Source organism: Pseudorasbora parva, chromosome 4 (assembly GCF_024679245.1).
Source record: "Pseudorasbora parva isolate DD20220531a chromosome 4, ASM2467924v1, whole genome shotgun sequence".
NCBI lineage: Eukaryota > Metazoa > Chordata > Actinopteri > Cypriniformes > Gobionidae > Pseudorasbora > Pseudorasbora parva.
The window spans coordinates 10,328,543-10,352,759 of NC_090175.1; the positions used below are offsets into that span (position 1 = coordinate 10,328,543).

At 40.1% G+C, this 24,217-nt stretch overlaps 1 protein-coding gene across 1 annotated transcript in view; it reads left to right on the forward strand.

The window, feature by feature from the left end:
- The window catches only part of tbc1d9 (TBC1 domain family, member 9 (with GRAM domain)), a 44,236-nt gene extending 20,226 nt beyond the window's left edge, over nucleotides 1–24,010 (forward strand). Inside the window, exons 10-21 of the mRNA XM_067440835.1 lie at nucleotides 773–987; nucleotides 1,067–1,184; nucleotides 2,697–2,982; nucleotides 5,207–5,336; nucleotides 9,445–9,543; nucleotides 9,639–9,707; nucleotides 16,183–16,423; nucleotides 19,398–19,463; nucleotides 22,112–22,201; nucleotides 22,293–22,361; nucleotides 22,457–22,560; nucleotides 23,066–24,010. Of these exons, the coding sequence (XP_067296936.1) occupies nucleotides 773–987; nucleotides 1,067–1,184; nucleotides 2,697–2,982; nucleotides 5,207–5,336; nucleotides 9,445–9,543; nucleotides 9,639–9,707; nucleotides 16,183–16,423; nucleotides 19,398–19,463; nucleotides 22,112–22,201; nucleotides 22,293–22,361; nucleotides 22,457–22,560; nucleotides 23,066–23,776 (2,198 nt within the window). The 3' untranslated portion in view covers nucleotides 23,777–24,010. The remainder of the gene's footprint in view (nucleotides 1–772; nucleotides 988–1,066; nucleotides 1,185–2,696; nucleotides 2,983–5,206; nucleotides 5,337–9,444; nucleotides 9,544–9,638; nucleotides 9,708–16,182; nucleotides 16,424–19,397; nucleotides 19,464–22,111; nucleotides 22,202–22,292; nucleotides 22,362–22,456; nucleotides 22,561–23,065) is intronic.
- The last annotated feature ends 207 nt before the right edge of the window (nucleotides 24,011–24,217 follow it).

A 24,217-nucleotide genomic window follows, 5' to 3' on the forward strand; every position in this document is an offset into this window, starting at 1 on the left:
GTTTGCATTTTACCCTGCTTCCTGTTTGTAGATGTGAGCACTTTATTGTGAAGAGTCAAGCTTTATAGGCCAGTGCACAAACTGAAACACATGACCGCACAAGCATGCAATCTAGCTGCCTTGTGTTTCGTCACAGTTGTGTGTATTGGCAGGGAAAACACAACAGTTTGTTGAAATCATGGGATAAAAGCTCCTTTACATCATGACATTCTTGTACTGTAGCTTGGCAAGTTTCAAATTAGCTCAGCTAATGTTAACTTAAACTTTTGAACAAGTAGTTAACTACACAAGCTGCCAATTATGGCAATCAAGTATGACAATCATCACCGTCAAATTCATTGATGCACTTCATGCAAACTGTTTAGTATATCAAACATTTATTAAAGGACAACTCCGGTGAGAAATGAACCTAGGGCTAATTAACAGATGGTTACCGAGTAGATCGTTCTCTGGGATGTGTTTTCATGAAAATCGATTGTAAAGAGTTTTATCTCTAAAAACAGATTAGCTTATAACGCTTGTCTATGGGGCACAGGGCCCCGAATTTTGCCACTTTGCAAGCACCACTCACAATTTCTTCATGAATAGTACATTCGAGTTGAATGGAGATAAAGTAGAGTTGAATTTAATGGAGTTAAAGTACAGTTAAATTGAAAACTAAACCACCAGTATAACTATTACATAATAATACAAAATTTGTTCCTGGAGTGTTTTTGGTACAAGTTTGTTAGCTAAATGTGTGTTATTTATGTGTGTGTATTTTTGCGTAAAGGGGCGATTAACGAGATGGTCACTCATCCTGGTTATTATGAGGATCTGGTGGAGAAGTCAATGGGGAAATATAATCTGGCCACAGAGGAGATCGAGAGAGACCTGCACCGTTCTCTCCCGGAGCATCCAGCCTTTCAGAATGAGATGGGCATCGCCGCCTTGCGAAGAGTCCTCACTGCATACGCCTTTCGCAACCCCAATATCGGCTACTGCCAGGTATGATGCACAGCTCGAGAGATTCCTCAACACATGCACGCACAGCATGGTCATAATGACAGTTCGTCTTCTTCCACAGGCCATGAACATCGTGACGTCCGTCCTGCTGCTGTACGCTAAAGAAGAAGAGGCTTTCTGGCTCCTGGTGGCCTTATGTGAGCGGATGCTTCCCGATTACTACAACACCAGAGTCGTTGGTGAGCTCAAGGACATCCAGCTTCTCAGGGTGCTTTCACACTTGGTTCGATTGCTTCCCCCTCCCCCTGCCCCCGCTGGACTCTGTTCATATTCCCGTATTTTCCGGACTATAAATTGCTCCGGAGTATAAGTTGCATCAGTCAAAAAATGCGTCATGAAGAGAAAAAAAACATATATAAGTCGCACTGGACTATAAGTCGCATTAGGGCAGAAACTCGCGCCCGCTCGCTGTGAATAACCGAGCAGCAGAAAGAAAGTTTGTAGTGAGTGAGAAACTTGAGGGACTGCCGAAAAGCAGAGGTTACTTTAACTGTAATGAAGAAAACAAAGAAAGCTAATCGCGGACTGAAAGCAAGATGGCCAGAGCTGAAGGAACGAGTCCACAGATTGAACAACAGACTAACGCTGTGAATCGTGCTCGGCTGCATATTTTACTACATTTAGTTTGTATTTTGCAGAACAGGATTTTCTTTATGGGGGGCATTTTGTTTGTGTTCAGTCTTTCTAAGTTGTTGTCTTTAAGTTAATATTTCAGTTAACAGGTTTCAGTTGTTTTCTTCAGGGGTGGGCTACAGGAGCAGCATAGAGCGCCCTCTCGCGGCTGTAGACGTAGCTAAATGTTTATTATTGTCAGTCAGTATGAATTAAATTTGATAAACAAGTCGCACCTCACTATAAGTCGCAGGACCAGCCAAACTATGAAAAAAGTGCGACTTAAAGTCCAGAAAATACGGTATATTTTATTTTATTATATTATTTGGGTCCGAACCGGGGGTTTGTTTGCGTCAAAGCAGCAGCTGTTTACCCGGTTGATTAGTAACACCAGCTAGCGTGAAGGCAGCGAAATGTATAGCGTTGCTCCCGTCACTTTTATATTAAAATTTTGAACCATTGGTTTTGTTACCAAAGCTTCAATACTTAATGGCACTTGCGTCTATCTGCCGCGAATGCACTGCAAATGCTCTAAAGAACGCTGAAGACGAGCAGAAATTAGATCCACAGCTCTCTGCTTGCAGTGTGTCAGTGACGCTCGTCAGGTAAATGAGTAAAACACACAAAACACACATTTGTATCAAATCATACGTCATTAATAGCAGTTTCACTTCCGCGATTTAGTACGATTGTGTTCACATCACCAGCGAACCGTACTAGAGTTCACATGAAACGAACCCCAGACCACCTTTTTAAGCGGACTCTGGAGCGGTTTGTGGATTCGCACCTGAGTTCAGAAGGCCGCGCTCACATCATCCAAACGAACCGAACTCTCGTCAATCAAACCCGGGTGTTCAGTAGAAGTACTAGTGTGAAAGCAGCCTTCTCAGTCACCAAACGACCCGGATACAAGATCTAACAGTACTGTGTGTGTGTGTGTGTGTGTGTGTGTGTGTGTGTGTGTGTGTGTGTGTGTGTGTGTGTGTGTGTGTGTGTGTGTGTGTGTGTGTGTGTGTGTGTGTGTGTGTGTGTGTGTGTGTGTGTGTGTGTGTGTGTGTGTGTGTGTGTGTGTGTCTCAGGTGCTTTGGTGGACCAGGGTGTGTTCGAGGAGCTGGCTCACGTCTACGTTCCTCAGCTGTACGACTGCATGCAGGCTCTGGGCGTCATCTCCACCATCTCGCTCTCCTGGTTCCTCACACTCTTCCTGTCCGTCATGCCCTTCGAGAGCGCCGTGGTGGTGGTCGATTGCTTCTTTTACGAGGGCATCAAGGTCATCTTCCAGCTGGCTCTGTCTGTGCTCGATGCCAACATCCATCAGCTGCTGGGCTGTAAAGATGACGGAGAAGCCATGACCATTCTGGGCAGGTAAGACAACCACATACTACTCAATATGTGTAGCATACAGAATAATGAGTACGTTTATTGTGATATATAGTAAGTATATGTAGTGTTCTGCATATGTACTGTACTGCAAAGTGATTATATGCTGCATACAGTATACACTATAATGCAAATTTAGTGCATGTTGCGTACTATAGTGAGTAAAGGATTAAGGATTTACACATTCGAATCAAAATTGTCTAATCTTTCTATGGTCGACCGATAATCGAATCATCTATGGGTGTGTGAATGGGTTGGGAGGGGCACGACACTAGCAGAATTATCATTTTTGGGTGAACTAACCCTTTAAGCTTTTTTAATCTCAACTTTACATAATTGGTCAGGGGTCAGCATGGGCACCCTGACTGGTCTGTCGTTATGCCACCCCATACACAACAAACTGAGATGCTCTGTGTATTCTGACACCTTTCTATCAGAACCAGCATTAACTTCTTGAGCAGTTTGAGCTCCAGTAGCTCGTCTGTTTGATCGGACCACACGGGCCAGCCTTCGCTCCCCACGTGCATCTCTGTGTGTTTACATTCACACCAGTAAGAGCATAACTCAAAAAAATGAGCTTATTTAAATAATCAGTTTTTCCCGTTTACATGCAAACCAGTAAACTGACAATGCAAGTAAACCGCGTTTACATGACTTTATTAATAAACCGGGTTTATTTTACATGTACCGGGTTTAAATGTATTTTACATTTTATTTCCTTGTTGTGACATCAGTTGTGATGTTAAATAAAGCGTGCACCGTATCAGCGGGAGATTTTCCGCTCCTATTATGCCTCATGAAGTTACAGATGCAGAGTTTAGACTGAACCTCTTCTACTTCTGCTGCTTGAACACATCTTTACAATTTTCTGCGTCCTTATTTCATGTATAACGCTAGCTCACTCTGTCTAGATGCGTTTAAATATGCTCTGAGTTTGCGTTTTTGTCACCTATCACAGATGCGCACTTCAATAAACCTAAAGAAGGAGAGTTTATTCATTTTCATGCAGCGGGAAATCGGGGTAAGAGGCAAAAAACGACCTGTCCCAACCGGTTTATGCTTACGCCGTTTATGACATTACTCCGATAAAAAAGAACGAGTTACCGCGTTTACATGACCATGTTCATTGTCGGCTTATTGGACATATTTGGCTTAAGAAACATGCATGTAAACGCACCCATGACCCTGTGGCCGTTTCTCCTCTCTTCCTCTTGGAGCACTTTTGATAGACACTGACCACTGCAGACGAGCTGCAGTTTAGGAGATGCTCTGACCCATTCGTATAGTAGCATACACATGTGCATCGGTAGCAAATAAAAAGTTGGTGGGTCCTCTCTGTCAGCATTTTTTTTTACTGAAGAGTAACGTTAGATGCCATTACAATAAATACAAATATACCGCCCTTTACTAAACGATTGGGCCAGACAAAACTACAGAAATCACTTTAATTTACCGTGGCTATAGTGTAGGGTAAAGACACATGACATCAAGCTTTGATACAAATTGATCAGAGGTTCGAATCCGCCTTTTGCCACACTCGCTCTACTCCCTTTTCCAATCACATATCAGTTCGGAAAGGCATTTAATTTCAATAAAAATGGAGAAGATATTAGAAAAGTGGAAATAAAGCGTCTAACATTTGTTTAATAAGCGTTTCTTGGTTAGGGGTAGGTAAACAGACGTGCTGAATTAGAGACAATAAAAGTGAGTGGGTCCAATATCATGGGTCGTAAAAAGTGGGTGGGTCTTGTCCCACCCACACACAATCTTTCAGACGCCCATGAGCACTATACAACATACTGAGTAGACATAGTAAACTGACAGGAACTAGATACAATATGCTGCATACTGCATAGAGTTTACAGTATACTGCAGATTGAGTAGTGTAATGAGTATACATAGTCTATAAGCAAACTTAGCGTTTGTTGTGTACAGCAAATTGAGTATTGTGTGTAGAATGTTGCATAGTGTGATGCAAAGTGATTTAAATGCTGTGTATTGCACAGTGAGTGTACAGTATTCTGCATATTGAGTACATGTAGTCCACTATGTAGTGAGTAAATGTTTGTGAATGAAGCATACTACATTGAGATTAGACAGTATACTGGAAGGAACTAGATATAGTAAGATGCATAGATATTGTGCTACGAAGTGAGTGTGTATGTGTATTTATATAGTATGCTGTCACAAACAAGTGTGTGTGTTATAGGTATCTGGACAGCGTGACCAATAAGGACAGCACCCTTCCTCCGATCCCTCATCTTCACTCTCTCCTGACGGATAACGGCGAGCCTCATCCTGAGGTGGACATCTTTAAACTTGTGTGCAGTTCGTATGAGGTTAGTTCATCTCAAGTTCTGAATTTTCCCCTTGTTCCATTCTTAAATGTTAACTAATAACTAGAGTTGGGTATCGTTTAGGTCAGAGTTCCTCAAACTCGATACTGGAGGGCCACTGTCCTGCAGCGTTTAGCTTCAACCCTGATCAAACACACCTTAGCAAGCTAATCAAGGTATTCAGGATCGCTAGAAAATCATACGAAGGTGTGTTTGTTTGGGGTTGGAGCTAAACTCTGCCGGACAGTGGCCCTCCTGGACCGAGCTTGAGGAACCCTGGTTTAGGTTATTTTCGATTCCCGTGCCAAACCGGTACTTTTAAAACGATACCGGGGCCTAAACGGTCCCTGAACCGATACTTTTTTTTAAAAAGAGCCACAAAAAAACGGTGGATGACATTAAATAATGGCTTTTTATAGATATTTTTTATTTTATTCTTATTCTTTAAATTAAATTAAACAATTCATTAGTTTCTAAGAGAATCTAAGATAAGTATCTAAGATACAAAACACAATTTACTTAAATTCACGGTAAAAGCTAAAGCCACCTAACCCAACTACAATAGGCCTAATTTAACACTAAATAACAGCACTAACACTAGTGATATTACAGCACTAATAACAGCACTAACACTAGTGATATTACAGCACTAATAACAGCACTAACACTAGTGATATTACAGCACTAATAACAGCACTAACACTAGTGATATTACAGCACTAATAACAGCACTAACGCTAGTGATATTACAGCACTAATAACAGCACTAACACTAGTGATATTACAGCACTAATAACAGCACTAACACTAGTGATATTACAGCACTAATAACAGCACTAACACTAGTGATATTACAGCACTAATAACAGCACTAACGCTAGTGATATTACAGCACTAATAACAGCACTAACACTAGTGATATTACAGCACTAATAACAGCACTAACGCTAGTGATATTACAGCACTAATAACAGCACTAACACTAGTGATATTACAGCACTAATAACAGCACTAACACTAGTGATATTACAGCACTAATAACAGCACTAACACTAGTGATATTACAGCACTAATAACAGCACTAACACTAGTGATATTACAGCACTAATAACAGCACTAACACTAGTGATATTACAGCACTAATAACAGCACTAACGCTAGTGATATTACAGCACTAATAACAGCACTAACACTAGTGATATTACAGCACTAATAACAGCACTAACGCTAGTGATATTACAGCACTAACGCTAGTGATATTACAGCACTAACGCTAGTGATATTACAGCACTAATAACAGCACTAACACTAGTGATATTACAGCACTAATAACAGCACTAACACTAGTGATATTACAGCACTAATAACAGCACTAACACTAGTGATATTACAGCACTAATAACAGCACTAACGCTAGTGATATTACAGCACTAATAACAGCACTAACGCTAGTGATATTACAGCACTAATAACAGCACTAACGCTAGTGATATTACAGCACTAATAACAGCACTAACGCTAGTGATATTACAGCACTAATAACAGCACTAACGCTAGTGATATTACAGCACTAATAACAGCACTAACGCTAGTGATATTACAGCACTAATAACAGCACTAACGCTAGTGATATTACAGCACTAATAACAGCACTAACGCTAGTGATATTACAGCACTAATAACAGCACTAACGCTAGTGATATTACAGCACTAATAACAGCACTAACGCTAGTGATATTACAGCACTAATAACAGCACTAACGCTAGTGATATTACAGCACTAATAACAGCACTAACGCTAGTGATATTACAGCACTAATAACAGCACTAACGCTAGTGATATTACAGCACTAATAACAGCACTAACGCTAGTGATATTACAGCACTAATAACAGCACTAACGCTAGTGATATTACAGCACTAATAACAGCACTAACGCTAGTGATATTACAGCACTAATAACAGCACTAACGCTAGTGATATTACAGCACTAATAACAGCACTAACGCTAGTGATATTACAGCACTAATAACAGCACTAACGCTAGTGATATTACAGCACTAATAACAGCACTAACGCTAGTGATATTACAGCACTAATAACAGCACTAACGCTAGTGATATTACAGCACTAATAACAGCACTAACGCTAGTGATATTACAGCACTAATAACAGCACTAACGCTAGTGATATTACAGCACTAATAACAGCACTAACGCTAGTGATATTACAGCACTAATAACAGCACTAACGCTAGTGATATTACAGCACTAATAACAGCACTAACACTAGTGATATTACAGCACTAATAACAGCACTAACACTAGTGATATTACAGCACTAATAACAGCACTTACACTAGTGATATTACAGCACTAATAACAGCACTAACACTAGTGATATTACAGCACTAACGCTAGTGATATTACAGCACTAATAACAGCACTAACGCTAGTGATATTACAGCACTAATAACAGCACTAACGCTAGTGATATTACAGCACTAATAACAGCACTAACGCTAGTGATATTACAGCACTAATAACAGCACTAACGCTACTAACACTAGTGATATTACAGCACTAATAACAGCACTAACACTAGTGATATTACAGCACTAATAACAGCACTAACACTAGTGATATTACAACACTAATAACAGCACTAACACTAGTGATATTACAGCACTAATAGCAGCACTAACACTAGTGATATTACAGCACTAATAACAGCACTAACACTAGTGATATTACAGCACTAATAACAGCACTAACACTAGTGATATTACAGCACTAATAACAGCACTAACACTAGTGATATTACAGCACTAATAACAGCACTAACACTAGTGATATTACAGCACTAATAACAGCACTAACACTAGTGATATTACAGCACTAATAACAGCACTAACACTAGTGATATTACAGCACTAATAACAGCACTAACACTAGTGATATTACAGCACTAATAACAGCACTAACACTAGTGATATTACAGCACTAATAACTGCACTAACACTAGTGATATTACAGCACTAATAACAGCACTAACACTAGTGATATTACAGCACTAATAGCAGCACTAACACTAGTGATATTACAGCACTAATAACAGCACTAACACTAGTGATATTACAGCACTAATAACAGCACTAACACTAGTGATATTACAGCACTAATAACAGCACTAACACTAGTGATATTACAGCACTAATAACAGCACTAACACTAGTGATATTACACCACTAATAACAGTCTTGGTCTGCTACAAAGCAGCTTCAGCTCAGCATTATTTTGCATTAATATGACCATATTTTCTGGCTTAAAATGCATTGGCTTATTGTTTCCATGGCAACGCGTCGTGCTTCTCACATCACATGACACACAGCAGCCGCAAAATCGCTTTATGACAGCTCAGAGCTCAGCTGTAGTGGTCTATTTAGTATATTTCTTTTTTATTTAAAATATTCACAAACTTGTTACCCGTGTCATGAGCTATCTGATATTCTGATTTCCAAATATGTGTAAGTGAATTTGTTTTGTCATAATGATCATGTTAGTTGATCTATAATGTGCGATGGGCGCCGCCATGATAGTTTGCGCCTCAGAGAATCGCATCTGTCGGATTTACATCACGTAAATTCCTCCTCGTTTCACGAAATACATGAAAGAAAGTGACCGGTGAACTATATGGTAACTGATATAATGTGTGTCTGATATGAATAAAACAGTCAAATTATAACTGTCAGAAAGGATTGTTATTGCCACTTCCACATCGACGGGTTTTTGCTGCTACTCATGTGCACTTAAATGTCTGAAATCCTAAACTAAACATGATGTGGTTAAAAACACTTAATCATTGTGATATGTGACGAGTGTGTGTCTCTGGCTCAGTGCCAGCCAAAGCACGAAAGCACGTTTGATGGAACGAAATGAGGAACCGAAATCTGCGTTCTGATTCGGTCTGGTACAAAACGGTTGTATAGGTAGCACTGGGTTTCGGTACCCAAACCTACTAATAACATTTCCCTAAGTGATGTGTAGGACTCGCTGGTTTAAAGTGTGTCCATGTGTTCAGTCTGTCATATTGCACATTTGCTCGTCTGCAGAAGTTCGGCTCCATTCGGGCGGATGTGATCGAGCAGATGCGTTTCAAACAGAGACTGAGAGTGATCCAGGCCATTGAAGACACCACCAAACGCAATGTGGTAATCTGAGACCCTCCACACAGACTCATTCAGTGGATCTGTGACTTTCAGTTTTACTCAAGCACTACACGTTCATATTTACGCTGGTTTTCCAGGTGCGGACCATCGTGACGGAGACGCCCTTCAGCATTGATGAACTGGAGGAGCTCTACACACTCTTTAAGGTCAGTCACATGACAAGGTCACGAGTCACCCAATTATGACCAACATATTTTCTGCGCTTGAGAAGAATGAGTGTGTCAAGTCACCCTTATTTATATAGCGCTTTATACAATACAGATTTCAGAGCAGCTTTACACAGGAAAATTATGCATTTCGGCTGAAGTCGGTTCATTGTTGTTTCAGTTCTGTTGTAAAGATCATCAATTATTAAATTAGTTAATCTATAAACTGTCACGTCATCATCCAGCTCAGTTCTCATGTAACGATGGGTGCGTTTACATTCACACCAGTAAGCTGATAGCACACAAATATCTGCTTATTGAAATAACCAGTTTTCCCCGTTTACATACAAACCAGTAAACTGACAACGCAAGTAAACCGCGTTTACATGACTTTATTAATAAACCGGGTTATTTCCTTTAAGTGACGTCAAACATCTGACTCGAAGTATTCCAAATGTTACGTCAGTTGTGATGTTAAATAAAGCGTGTCAGCGGGAGATTTATGGCTCATATTATCCCTCATGAAGTTCCAGATGCAGCGTTTAGACTGAACCTCTTCTACTTCTGCTGCATGAACACATCTTTACAATTTTCTGGGTCTTAAAAGAGTCTGCGTTTGTGATATTAGGCCATATTGCATGCAAAACGCTAGCTCGCTCTGTCTGGATGCGTTTAAATATGCTCGAAGTTTGCGTTTTTGTCACCTATCACACATGTGCACTTCAAAAAGCCGACAGAAGGCAGGTTAATGCGTTTACATGCAGCGCAAAATCAGGGTAGGAGGCAAAAAACGACCTGTCCCGACTGGTTTATGCTTACGCCGTTTATGATCTTAGTCCGATAAAAGAAAACGGGCTACCGCGTTTACATGACCGTGTTCATTCTCAGCTTAATCAGCTTAAGAACGTGCATGTAAACGCACCCAGTGTCAGTACAGTCAGATCAATATTATTGAATATTTAGTCTCCCCGACCAAGCAAGCCAGAGGCGACAGAGGCAAGATCCCAAACTCCCATGAGGTGACCGGATGGAGAAAAAAAACCTTGTGAGAAACCAGGCCAGTTCTCCTCTGGACAATGAACACACTGTCATTATGATTAAGGCTGCATCACAAGTCAGAATTCAGATCGGGAGCATTCAGATATTCATCCAGTTCCTTTTGCTTGAAGATCGATTCGTCCTCGCCGGCATTGGGCCGAAGCTGCTCATAGGGTCTGTGCGGAGGACCTGTCCCGTTCTTGGTCTCTGCTGAGGATCTGTGCTGATGGCTTCACCTTCACAGGGGATTGTCTAGTTGTCAGGATCTCTGCTGACATTCAGGGCTGCATTGTGGTCGTGTCTAGGTGCAGGTCCACCATCTGATCGGGATACGGACTGGATACGGCTGACTACGGTAACCTCGGGATAAACAGAGAGACTAAGGCCCAATCCCATTTCTACCCCTTTGGTTGGAGGGGTAGGGGCCAGATTCAAACAAAGATTTTTCAAGAGCCCACTTCAAATTAAGGGGTATGAGAAATGTCCCTGCATACACTTGCTACAGCGTATAATGTAGGGCCCTATGATGTTCACAATGCAGAAAACAGACGGAATCGCTAAATACAGTCATAAAAACGTTATGTACTTTAACGCAATATTTAACTGAATTTGTCAAATTTTTGAAGAATTAACAAAAAGCAGATCAGTGAACTTTGATATTGACACTGCGATATTGACTTGTGTCTGTGAATATTAAACTGCAAAAAGACTTTAAATATGAATCCTGCATGTTCTGCATGTCAATGTGTGAATAAATTGCGCAGATGCATAAACACACAAACTCAAAAGGCTTCACGGCAACCCGGCAAAGTAAAAGTTTGGTTTAACTTGAAATTGTGAATGAAATCTCAATCTAATAATAATAATAATAATAATAATAATAAATTAAATCTTTTTTTTTTTTAAGTAATGGCCACAGTTTTTCTTCCATGTTTACATTTTTAAACCTCTGTTGTGCAGCACTTTGTTTGATTTAAAATAATAATAATAATAATTTTGATTTCATATGATTAAAAGATTAATTAAAATAATGTTTTATGCCTACATTTAATTGCCAGAAAAATTTAAATACACAACATTTCTGGGAGAAAAGAATTGATCATGGAAATATGATATATATATAACCAAACTTTTTTTGTTTCAAGTTTTGTGGATTACATTTTAATGGTTTAATTAAATTGTAGTAATCAAAAACCATGTCTGATTAATTGAAATCAAACTTATCAAATGTATTTCAACCTATCAAACAGGAATTTATTAAAAGTTTAACAAAAATTACTTAATAAGAAGTTTTTTTTTTAATCAAAATGTTAATCCAGTAAATCCAATTAATTACACATGGTCTTTGTTTACTAAAATTTGATTTAACCATTACAATGGAGTCCAAAAAATCTAAATGGGTTCGAAATTAAAATGCGTTCATATTTACGGTAATATGTTCTTGTTATAAACATCAGCACATCTCCTTTGACGTTGGATCTAGCGATGACATATGGTGGCATATAGTAGTGCTCCATTTCTTAGAGTGGCAAAGGGTAGGGGTGAAAATATTCCCCTATTTCATGGGTGTAGGGGAGGGGGTATAACATTGAATTGGGATTGGGCCTAATATTAGCGTATATGCCATTCTTCTTATGATGTAACAAGGGTGTTATGGGAAGTGATCCTGGTTACGGTTGACCTAATTTATGCAGCCTTACAATCTTTTAATGGATTTGAATAATGATAATGTTATATGTGTATGCCAGGTTAAAGAGATGTGTTAGTCTAGATTTAAAATGACAGAGTGTGTCTGCTTCCTGAACAAGGCTAGGAATACTGTTCCAGTGATTTAAGATAATGACTCCCCTTTACACGGCTGATGGATGGAGTGAGTGTGTGAATATATTGCAGATGGAGGACTTTTTATTAGAGAGTCATATATCTTCCTCTTCAGCTGTTCTTCAGGACATTCATTAGCTCTCAATGACACCGTAGCAGCTCTGAGAGTTTTCCTGTATTTGGATCAGAGCCATTTATGTCCCAAATATCTTGTCCATTTAGAGGAATAATTGTGTTTAATAATCAGATGATGCTTTGCATGGCAATAATAATAAAAGTAACGGAAAACCACATTTCACAGCAAATGATGTCACCTAGCTGGAGTTAAAATAACAAATAATAATAATAATGATAATTATTATTATTTACTGTATAAAAATTATTATTAAATCAATATAAATTCATAATTTTATATAATAAATAAATTAATATATTATACATGCCATATTTTTTATTATGCTTGAATGATTCTTGCTAAATCATTTTAATCATTAATATGTACACTATTACCAAAAGTATTGGGACACCCCTACAAAGTACACTATTAATATGTACACTATTGGTACTACCCAAACTATTGGTACTACTATTGGTACCACCCACTATTTGTACTACCCAAAAGTATTGGGACACCCCTACAAAGTACACTATTAATATGTACACTATTACCAAAAGTATTGGGACACCCCTCCAAATCATTGAATTCAGGTGTTCAATAACTTTCTGCAGAGTCAATCGCTACAGACCTCCAAACTTCATGTGGCCTTCAGATGAGCTCTAGATCAGTGTGTAGAGAGCTTCATGGAATGGGTTTCCATGGCCGAGCAGCTCATCCAAGCCTTACATCACTAAGTGCAATGCAAAGCCTGGTATGCAGTGGAGTAAAGCAGCCGCCAGTGGACTCTAGAGCAGTGAGACATGTTCTCTGGAGGGACCAATCACGCTTCTCTATCTGGCAATCCCATGGACGAGTCTGGGTTTGCCGTTTGCTAGGAGAACAGTACTTGCCAGATTGCATTGTGACGTGTGTAAAGTTTGGTGGAGGGGGGATTATAGTGTGGGGTTGTTTTTCAGGGGTTGGGCTTGGCCCCTTAGTTCCAGCGAAATGAACTCTTAATGCTTCAGGACACTAAGACATTTTGGACAATTTTGTGTTCCTAACTTTGTGGGAACAGTTTGGGGATGGAACTCTTCCTGTTCCAACATGACTGCGCACCAGTGCAAACATCAAGGTCCATAAAGACATGGATGAGTGAGTTTGGTGTGGAGGAACTTGACTGGCCTGCACAGAGTCCTGAGCTCAACCCGATAGATCACCTTTGGGATGAATTAGAGCGGAGACTGAGAGCCAGGCCTTCTCGTCCGACATCAGTGCCTGACCTAACAAACGCGCTTCTAGAAGAATGGTCAGAAATTCCAATAAACACACTCCTGAACCTTGAGGAAAGCCTTCCCAGAAGAGCCGAAGCTGTTACAGCTGCAAAGGGTGGACCCACCTACCCTGGCTGTCATTAAAGTTCATGTAAAGGCAGGTGTCCCAAAGCTTTTGGTAATATAGTGTACTTTTATTATAATAATAATAATAATAATAATAATAATAATAATAAATGTGTATTATTTATTCATTTAATATATCAATTAAAACATTTACAAAATACAATTTTAATCTTTTTCTTTTTTTCTTTTAAAATCATTTTGGTTCTATACAGGGAGTGCAGAATTATTAGGCAAATGAGTATTTTGACCACATTATCCTCGTTATGCATGTTGTCTTACTCCAAGCTGTATAGGCTGGAAAGCCTACTACCAATTAAGCATATTAGGTGATGTGCATCTCTGTAATGAGAAGGGGTGTGGTCTAATGACATCAACACCCTATATCAGGTGTGCATAATTATTAGGCAACTTCCTTTCCTTTGGCAAAATGGGTCAAAAGAAGGACTTGACAGGCTCAGAAAAGTCAAAAATAGTGAGATATATTGCAGAGGGATGCAGCAGTCTTAAAATAGCCAAGCTTCTGAAGCGTGATCATCGAACAATCAAGCGTTTCATTCAAAATAGTCAACAGGGTCGCAAGAAGCGTGTGGAAAAACCAAGGCGCAAAATAACTGCCCGTGAACTGAGAAAAGTCAAGCGTGCAGCTGCCAAGATGCCACTTGCCACCAGTTTGGCCATATTTCAGAGCTGCAACATCACTGGAGTGCCCAAAAGCACAAGGTGTGCAATACTCAGAGACATGGCCAAGGTAAGAAAGGCAGAAAGTCGACCACCACTGAACAAGACACACAAGCTGAAACGTCAAGACTGGGCCAAGAAATATCTCAAGACTGATTTTTCTAAGGTTTTATGGACTGATGAATGAGAGTGAGTCTTGATGGGCCAGATGGATGGGCCCGTGGCTGGATTGGTAAAGGGCAGAGAGCTCCAGTCCGACTCAGACGCCAGCAAGGTGGAGGTGGAGTACTGGTTTGGGCTGGTATCATCAAAGATGAGCTTGTGGGGCCTTTACGGGTTGAGGATGGAGTCAAGCTCAACTCCCAGTCCTACTGCCAGTTTCTGGAAGACACCTTCTTCAAGCAGTGGTACAGGAAGAAGTCTGCATCCTTCAAGAAAAACATGATTTTCATGCAGGACAATGCTCCATCACACGCGTCCAAGTACTCCACAGCGTGGCTGGCAAGAAAGGGTATAAAAGAAGAAAATCTAATGATATGGCCTCCTTGTTCACCTAATCTGAACCCCATTGAGAACCTGTGGTCCATCATCAAATGTGCGATTTACAAGGAGGGAAAACAGTACACCTCTCTGAACAGTGTCTGGGAGGCTGTGGTACTGCACGCAATGTTGATGGTGAACAGATCAAAACACTGACAGAATCCATGGATGGCAGGCTTTTGAGTGTCCTTGCAAAGAAAGGTGGCTATATTGGTCACTGATTTGTTTTTGTTTGGTTTTTGAATGTCAGAAATGTATATTTGGGAATGTTGAGATGTTATATTGGTTTCACTGGTAAAAATAAATAATTGAAATGGGTTTAAATTTGTTTTTTGTTAAGTTGCCTAATAATTATGCACAGTAATAGTCACCTGCACACACAGATATCCGCCTAAAATAGCTAAAACTAAAACTTCCAAAAATATTCAGCTTTGATATTAATGAGTTTTTTGTGTTCATTGAGAACATGGTTGTTGTTCAATAATTAAATGAATCCTCAAAAATACAACTTGCCTAATAATTCTGCACTCCCTGTATTTATTAGTGCTTGCTAAATCATTTTAAATTGTTAAATGTTATTTTTTTTATTTTATTCTTTTAATTGTACTTGTTTATTGTATTGTTTTATTATATTGATTTATTTTGGTCAAATTTTGTGGAGCTTGATAAATAATTTAAATAAACCCTTAATTTTAAACTTAGTTGCAGTGTGCATGTAACTCCTCCAGCCTGATTTGTGTTGAGCCTCAGATCATAAAGTCGGTTTAGGAAACAAATGTATTTAGGCGATGAAACGCATTAACACCATTGCAGGTGCATTCACATTTAAACATTTATGTTTAAAGTCACATGCTCCATATGCATTGCCTTTTCATGAGCTGTGTGTGTTTAATACCATCAGGCTGAGCATCTGACCAGCTGTTACTGGGGCAGCACCAGTAACCCCATGAGCCGCCACGACCCGAGCCTGCCGTACCTGGAGCAGTACCGTATCGATCTGGAGCAGTTCAAGGGCCTTTTTCCGCTGCTCTTCCCCTGGGCCTGCGGCTCACACACCGACGATCTGGCCCTGCGATTCTTCCGGCTGTTGGACCACAATGCAGACGCGCTCATCAACTTCAGAGAGTTCATCTATGGCTTGAGTGAGTGGTTTATCAGGGCAATCTTCTCCTTAAAATTCAGCATGAAGCAGAAGTTGTCGTGAAATTGCTTCTCGAACAAGAGCAAATGTAGGGCGGGGCTTGATTCTGTCCACTGGGAATTGAGTGGCTGGTTGTGGTTTACTATTGGTGGATCTCATGTGAGTGACAGGTTATGGCCCCGCCCTCACGGCAGTAAACACATCATCAGAGAAGAGATGAGCTGCGAGAAGGAGGGGAATTATTTTGAATAAAGAGGGACTTGAATAAATAAATAAAAATGATGCACGGATACATCTTTTGTAGTAAATACTGCATTATTCAACTAGAAATAATGTAGTTTTGATTTTGTAGAGACTTTAAACATTTTCCATAAAAGTTTGATGCACTATGAAAGCTTACTTTTAGGAATCAAAACATTTAAAACAAGTCAAATTATATTATTGAAGAAAATTACAAGTGTACCTCAGGGTAAAAAAATAATATTAATGAAAATGTATATTAATATATTAACTGTATATAATAATTCTATTTATTTTTGTATATATTAATGCATTTTTATTTATTTAATTTGTGTATTATTTAGTATTATTTGTTTAATCATTTAATATAACAATTCAAATATTAATAACATTGTTATTTTTAGTCTTTTTTTGTATTTGTGTTTTTAATTAGATGCTAAATAATGCTTAATCTTACTACATTTTAATTATTATCATAAATTAGGGCTGGACGATATGGCCAAAATTTATATCACGATATATTTCTTAATTTTGGTCGATACGATATAATTTCGATATCGATATGAACTATATAAAAACTTTAGAAAAACTACCAAGAACTGCCACAAAGGATTTCTGTGCCTACAAACTTCTGAAAAATTAATTTGCCAAGTCTATGAAACCTCCTCCTATAAAACTATATAATATTTTAGAAATAAAAACGGTACAAATAAATTAATGTTCACCTTTTATTTGTATTTAGCCTTTATACGAACAAGAAATGTGAAATCACCGTCAAATAAACATAAGACTCTCACTTCGCAGACGCAGTTTATTGAGCATTTTCTTTTAAGTTTTAAATTTCAGTGAAGAACGATTCATAGCGCTATATTCTCCTTTTATGCAAAACTACACCTTTATCTACTGATGCACAAAAAATAAATAAAAGAAGACTCAATTCAGTGGCCTATTTGTGCTCTGTTTGAGATGAGTGCACGCTGCTTTTTGCAAGGCTTTAAACACGAGCAAATGATACATTTTCGTGAAGCCATGTCTGACCGTCTTTCACAAGCTTTGAAAGGTAATTTAAACGAGAATGAACGCATTGGTGTTAATACATGTCATTGTGTGCAAATGTGGAAAGTATTAAAACAAATGTGCCACTTGCCTCTTACATAAATAGTCTACGTGGATTATTTTTAACGCTTGGCATCGTATTGTTAGACATTAGATTGATGCATCTGTCGATGTATTGTTACACCCATAGTCGGCACCTCTCCGGCACATTTTGCAGCACACTGAAACCTGAAGTTTAATATCAGATCTTAAGCCCCATTCCCACGGGATGCGTATTATCTGGGGACCTCTGGTGATTTGTTATAATTGCAGAGAATGTCGGTGATCTTAATCCCGTGCGAATCGGCCATGTCTGTTATTTGTAAAGTAAAAACTCCCCCGCAAATTAGCCTACCTACCATATTTCGCCGCACACCGAGGTCCTGTGATAATAGTAGTCCCGTGCGAATCGACATCTCTGTGATTTGGCCAGGATTAGGCGGATTGTATATACTTTTTGCAAGCTTTTTTTCTTCCTGTGAGCATTTCTATCTTTATCTTTCACGAAGAATAAAGTCTGCATTCATAATGCGCACCGTTAATTCCCGTGCAGCCGCGCCCACACGGATTATACTTTCACTTTAGAATGATTATCAATTTGAGAGTAATCTGATTGAATGGTGTGTTTAATATTAACATCAATACTGTTCTTAATGAAAAACATAACATAACAGTATTGTACAATGACAATCTTGTTTAAATGGGCGCTTTTACATTTAGTTTTGAAACTGAATCTTCCGCCGTATATCATCAGCTTCTCACTCGTGATAAATTAACTCTGACTCCTGCCGCCGGTCTGAGCTCAGTTCATTACGTCTGTTCACTAACTGAACGAAATTATATTTATTTATTAGGCTACTGTAAAATAATCAAAACGATATCGATGCCTGTTTATGATTTCATACAGCTATCTATAACGAAGACTTGACATCATATCCGGGAGTCAGGAGGAAGTCAGTAAATTCGAGTAAAATCACAGGCTTTGCTTATCCCGTGCGAATGCGCCACGCAAAACTCAGATGTGGAGGAGTCATTTCTAAATCACAGAGGTCCCTAGATAATAATCCCGTGCGAATAGTGCTTTAGATAGACGAACCACTTCCACGCCACTAAAGAAAGTTAGTCTTTCTTCTCTTATCAACTATTTATTTCTCCTTACTTGTGGAAGCTCGTTCAGTCACATTTGTGTTGCGGTCAGGGAAACTCTCTTTTTGTAGCTAAAACGTGCCGCGTTGGATCTATCAGCCTACTACTGCTGAGCACTGTGTCCGTGGTGTACGTCATCACGCAAGAAGCCAATCGTGTTCTGCTCTTTCTGATGGCATGCGCCCTGAACGTCAGTCATATCGAAATATCGGAAATGTGTTTAAAATCATATCACCGTTATTGAAAAAAATTATATCGCGATATATATTGATATTGAATTATTGTCCAGCCCTATCATAAATGTAATGATTTTGTTCCCTTTTATTTTGAGATGCTTTTGGTTATATTTAGTGGTGCTTGCTAAATAAAAAATGAAATCCATTATATGATTTAAATGTGTTTACATTCAACCGAAATCTACTTGAAGTTCATTGGGTTGACTGTTTTTGTACACACTCATAAAATGATTAATTTGACAATTTGATGTGTTGCAGGTGTCCTGTGTCACGGTGACCTGACGGAAAAACTCAAATTTCTCTATAAGATTCACGTACTTCCCGGTAAGTGTTAATATGTCGGTGTAAAAAACAACAACAATAAATTCAAAGTTCAAACTGGTTTATTATTTATTTTCAGCATTTGTTTATATTTCCACATATATGCATGTCATACGGATGGTAACCAAGATTAGTCAAGAGGAAACGTGAATAAAAAGCAGAAATGAAAGTGAAGTCGGATGTTTTGCTCTTTCTTCATGTCTCTCACTTGAGTTGGTATGCACTGCATTAGTGCTCATAGTCAGTCCAAATCAAAAGAAAAATAAATTATTTTATACTTTTGGTCCCACTTTATATTAGATGGCATTAATTACTATGTACTTACATCAAAAAATAAGTAAAAATGTATTGTGTTCAAATTGTATTGCAAAACACTTTTGCTGATTTTGAGGTGGATACGGGTAAAGTTAGGGACAGGTGTGGTGGTGTGGGTCAGTTTAAGGGTAAAGTTAGGGTCAGGTGTGGTGGTGTGGGTCAGTTTAAGGGTAAGGTTAGGGACAGGTGTGGTGGTGTGGGTCAGTTTAAGGGTAAGGTTAGGGACAGGTGTGGTGGTGTGGGTCAGTTTAAGGGTAAAGTTAGGGTCAGGTGTGGTGGTGTGGGTCAGTTTAAGGGTAAAGTTAGGGTCAGGTGTGGTGGTGTGTGTCAGTTTAAGGGTAAAGTTAGGGACAGGTGTGGTGGTGTGGGTCAGTTTAAGGGTAAAGTTAGGGTCAGGTGTGGTGGTGTGGGTCAGTTTAAGGGTAAAGTTAGGGTCAGGTGTGGTGGTGTGGGTCAGTTTAAGGGTAAAGTTAGGGTCAGGTGGGTGTGGTGGTGTGGGTCAGTTTAAGGGTAAAGTTAGGGTCAGGTGTGGTGGTGTGGGTCAGTTTAAGGGTAAAGTTAGGGACAGGTGTGGTGGTGTGGGTCAGTTTAAGGGTAAAGTTAGGGACAGGTGTGGTGGTGTGGGTCAGTTTAAGGGTAAAGTTAGGGACAGGTGTGGTGGTGTGGGTCAGTTTAAGGGTAAAGTTAGGGACAGGTGTGGTGGTGTGGGTCAGTTTAAGGGTAAAGTTAGGGACAGGTGTGGTGGTGTGGGTCGTTTAAGGGTAAAGTTAGGGACAGGTGTGGTGGTGTGGGTCAGTTTAAGAGTAAAGTTAGGGACAGGTGTGGTGGTGTGGGCCAGTTTAAGGGTAAAGTTAGGGTCAGGTGTGGTGGTGTGGGTCAGTTTAAGGGTAAAGTTAGGGTCAGGTGTGGTGGTGTGGGTCAGTTTAAGGGTAAAGTTAGGGTCAGGTGTGGTGGTGTGGGTCAGTTTAAGGGTAAAGTTAGGGTCAGGTGTGGTGGTGTGGGTCAGTTTAAGGGTAAAGTTAGGGTCAGGTGTGGTGGTGTGGGTCAGTTTAAGTGTAAAGTTAGGGGCAGGTGTGGTGGTGTGGGTCAGTTTAAGGGTAAAGTTAGGGTCAGGTGTGGTGGTGTGGGTCAGTTTAAGGGTAAAGTTAGGGTCAGGTGTGGTGGTGTGGGTCAGTTTAAGGGTAAAGTTAGGGTCAGGTGTGGTGGTGTAAGTCAGTTTAAGGGTAAAGTTAGGGACAGGTGTGGTGGTGTGGGTCAGTTTAAGGGTAAAGTTAGGGTCAGGTGTGGTGGTGTAAGTCAGTTTAAGGGTAAAGTTAGGGTCAGGTGTGATGTGTGGGTCAGTTTAAGGGTAGGGTTAGGGACAGATGTGGTGGTGTGGGTCAGTTTAAGGGTAAAGTTAGGGTCAGGTGTGGTGGTGTGGGTCAGTTTAAGGGTAAAGTTAGGGTCAGGTGTGGTGGTGTGGGTCAGTTTAAGGGTAAAGTTAGGGTCAGGTGTGGTGGTGTGGGTCAGTTTAAGGGTAAAGTTAGGGTCAGGTGTGGTGGTGTGGGTCAGTTTAAGGGTAAAGTTAGGGACAGGTGTGGTGGTGTGGGTCAGTTTAAGGGTAAAGTTAGGGACAGGTGTGGTGGTGTGGGTCAGTTTAAGGGTAAAGTTAGGGACAGGTGTGGTGGTGTGGGTCAGTTTAAGGGTAAAGTTAGGGACAGATGTGGTGGTGTGGGTCAGTTTAAGGGTAAAGTTAGGGACAGGTGTGGTGGTGTGGGTCAGTTTAAGGGTAAAGTTAGGGACAGGTGTGGTGGTGTGGGTCAGTTTAAGGGTAAAGTTAGGGACAGATGTGGTGGTGTGGGTCAGTTTAAGGGTAAAGTTAGGGTCAGGTGTGGTGGTGTGGGTCAGTTTAAGGGTAAAGTTAGGGTCAGGTGTGGTAGTGTGGGTCAGTTTAAGGGTAAAGTTAGGGTCAGGTGTGGTGGTGTGGGTCAGTTTAAGGGTAAAGTTAGGGTCAGGTGTGGTGGTGTGGGTCAGTTTAAGGGTAAAGTTATAATTGTAAGTACAATGTAAAAACATTTATCTAGACAATAAGTGCATTGTATCAAATGATTCATTTACATGTTAGTACAGAGTAGTTAAGGCCACCTAATAAAAAGTAGGTCCAAACGTATTGCCAAATAAAAACGTAAACCTGATAGAAATATTACTGAAGTGTTACTATAATGTCTAATTACAACATCCAGTTACTTGGCAGGATATGTTCAGGGTCTTTAAAAAAAATCATAAAATCATAAAATATATAAAGTATATGTACATAAATATTAAATATATTTTGTCATTTTTTTTGTTGTTGTCAGAGCTGCACCATGAGCAGCAGGAGGAGCCGGATTCGGCCTGTGAAGCCACGCAGTATTTCTTTGAGGATATAACCCCAGAGACCTCCAATGGTACTGCTGCAAACTCACTCTCAGTCTCACTCACCATATGAAAACCCAAACTGTGATCACTGGTACTGATGCTTTGACTTCTCACGGATAGGCCTCGACCCCAAGAACAGAACGGAGAAGGAGGATGGATTCGTCAGAGTCACCTTTAAGAACGATAAAGGTGGGAGAAACATCCCCCCCATTTGCACAGCTAAAAACAAATGATCTGTTTAAATGTGCAGCATGCAGTAAGGCTTCTTTCTGTCTGCGATGTAGTTAAGAAAACGCACACCCCAGATTACCGCATGTACCTGCGTCTGTGGAACCAGGAGACCAAAGCAAAGCTGGAGAACATGAAGGATCTGCCCAAACTCAACCAGGTGCGTCTGCAGTTACTAGCCATTTCTTAAGTTAAAACTTTATATAATTTTTTTGCTTTAATATATTATATAATATCAAAATAGCATATAAAATAGTGCGTCTGTGTGTGTATGTATATAAATATAAACTTTTTATTTACTAGATATTCTAAATTATAGTTTAATTGACATTTTTAGCTAAAACACACACACACACACACACACACACACACACACACACACACACACACACACACACACACACACACACACATATAATTTATTTATAATAAATTGAGACTTCTTTACACACACACATTTGTTTTTGTGAAATGTGGGGACTAACACGTAGTGTAGGCGTAATGGATTTTACACTGTACAAACCCTATTTTCTATCCTCCCTAAACCAATTCATTATCTAATAAAAATCTTTAAATAAATCTACTTCATGACACCAGGTTTGTTTATCCGCAGGTTAAATGTGAGTCTGTTTTGATGTATGCGTTTCTTTTTCTCTCGTCTTCAGAGTCAGTTCATCGAGCTGTGTAAGACTCTCTATAACATGTTCAGTGAAGACCCCAGCGAGCAGGAGCTTTATCACGCCACCGCTACGGTCACCAGCCTGCTGCTAGAGATGGGCGAGGTGGGCAAACTCTTCTGCAGTCCCGCTAACAAGGACGAGGATGAGGAGGAGGAGGAAGATGAGGAGGACGACCGCATCCCCATGTGCAGAAGCAAGCGGGAGAGAGCGCGGCACAAACCTTGCAATGGAGAGATTAACTCCTGCACCACGGGCCCATTAGACGATATCAAACTGGAGGATTCATCGCCCAAAGACACGGGCACGTCCTCCGCCATGCTCATCTCAGACGACGAGACCAAAGACGACACCTCCATGTCCTCCTACTCCGTCCTGAGCGCCGGCTCGCACGAGCTGGACGATAAGCTTCAGTGCGAGGACATCGCGGAGGACACGGTTCTCATACGAAACGGCGGGACACATAGGGCAGCGGGGCGTCCTGGCAGAGGGGGTCTACCTCACAGCGCCAGCATCGACAAGGACTGGGCCATCACATTCGAGCAATTCCTAGCCTCTGTGCTCACCGAACAAGCCCTTGTGCAGTACTTCGAGAAGCCTGTCGAGATCGCAGCGCGAATTACCAACGCCAAGAACGTTCGCAAGGTGGGACACCAACACATGTCCCCCAGTGACTATGAGATCTCGCTATCAGGCTAACGTGCGACACACACACACAAAAAACTATTACCTCTCCATTCACAAAATACATTTCAGGATTAAAGACCCACAGTTCATCCGAAAATGAAATTCTAGCATCATTTACTCACTCTTCGTCTGTGAAAAGTTATTTAGTGGAAGGTGAATGCTAGTTCTTTCCTACACAATAAAAGTCGACGGTGAGCAAGCTGAAAAGCGACAAAAAGCACCATAAAAACGAGTTTTCTTAAAGCGTGCATTGAAAATGTGATGTTTATCTGCTTACCCCCAGTGTATCCAACATGTAGGTGAGTTTATTTCTTCAGCAGAACACAAATGAAGATTTTTAACTCCAACCGTTGCTGTGTGCCGGTCATATAATGCATGTGAATGGGTAACAACTCTATGAGAGACTCTACAAAAAAAAAACATGCTTAGACAACATGCACAAAGAGCCCTGTG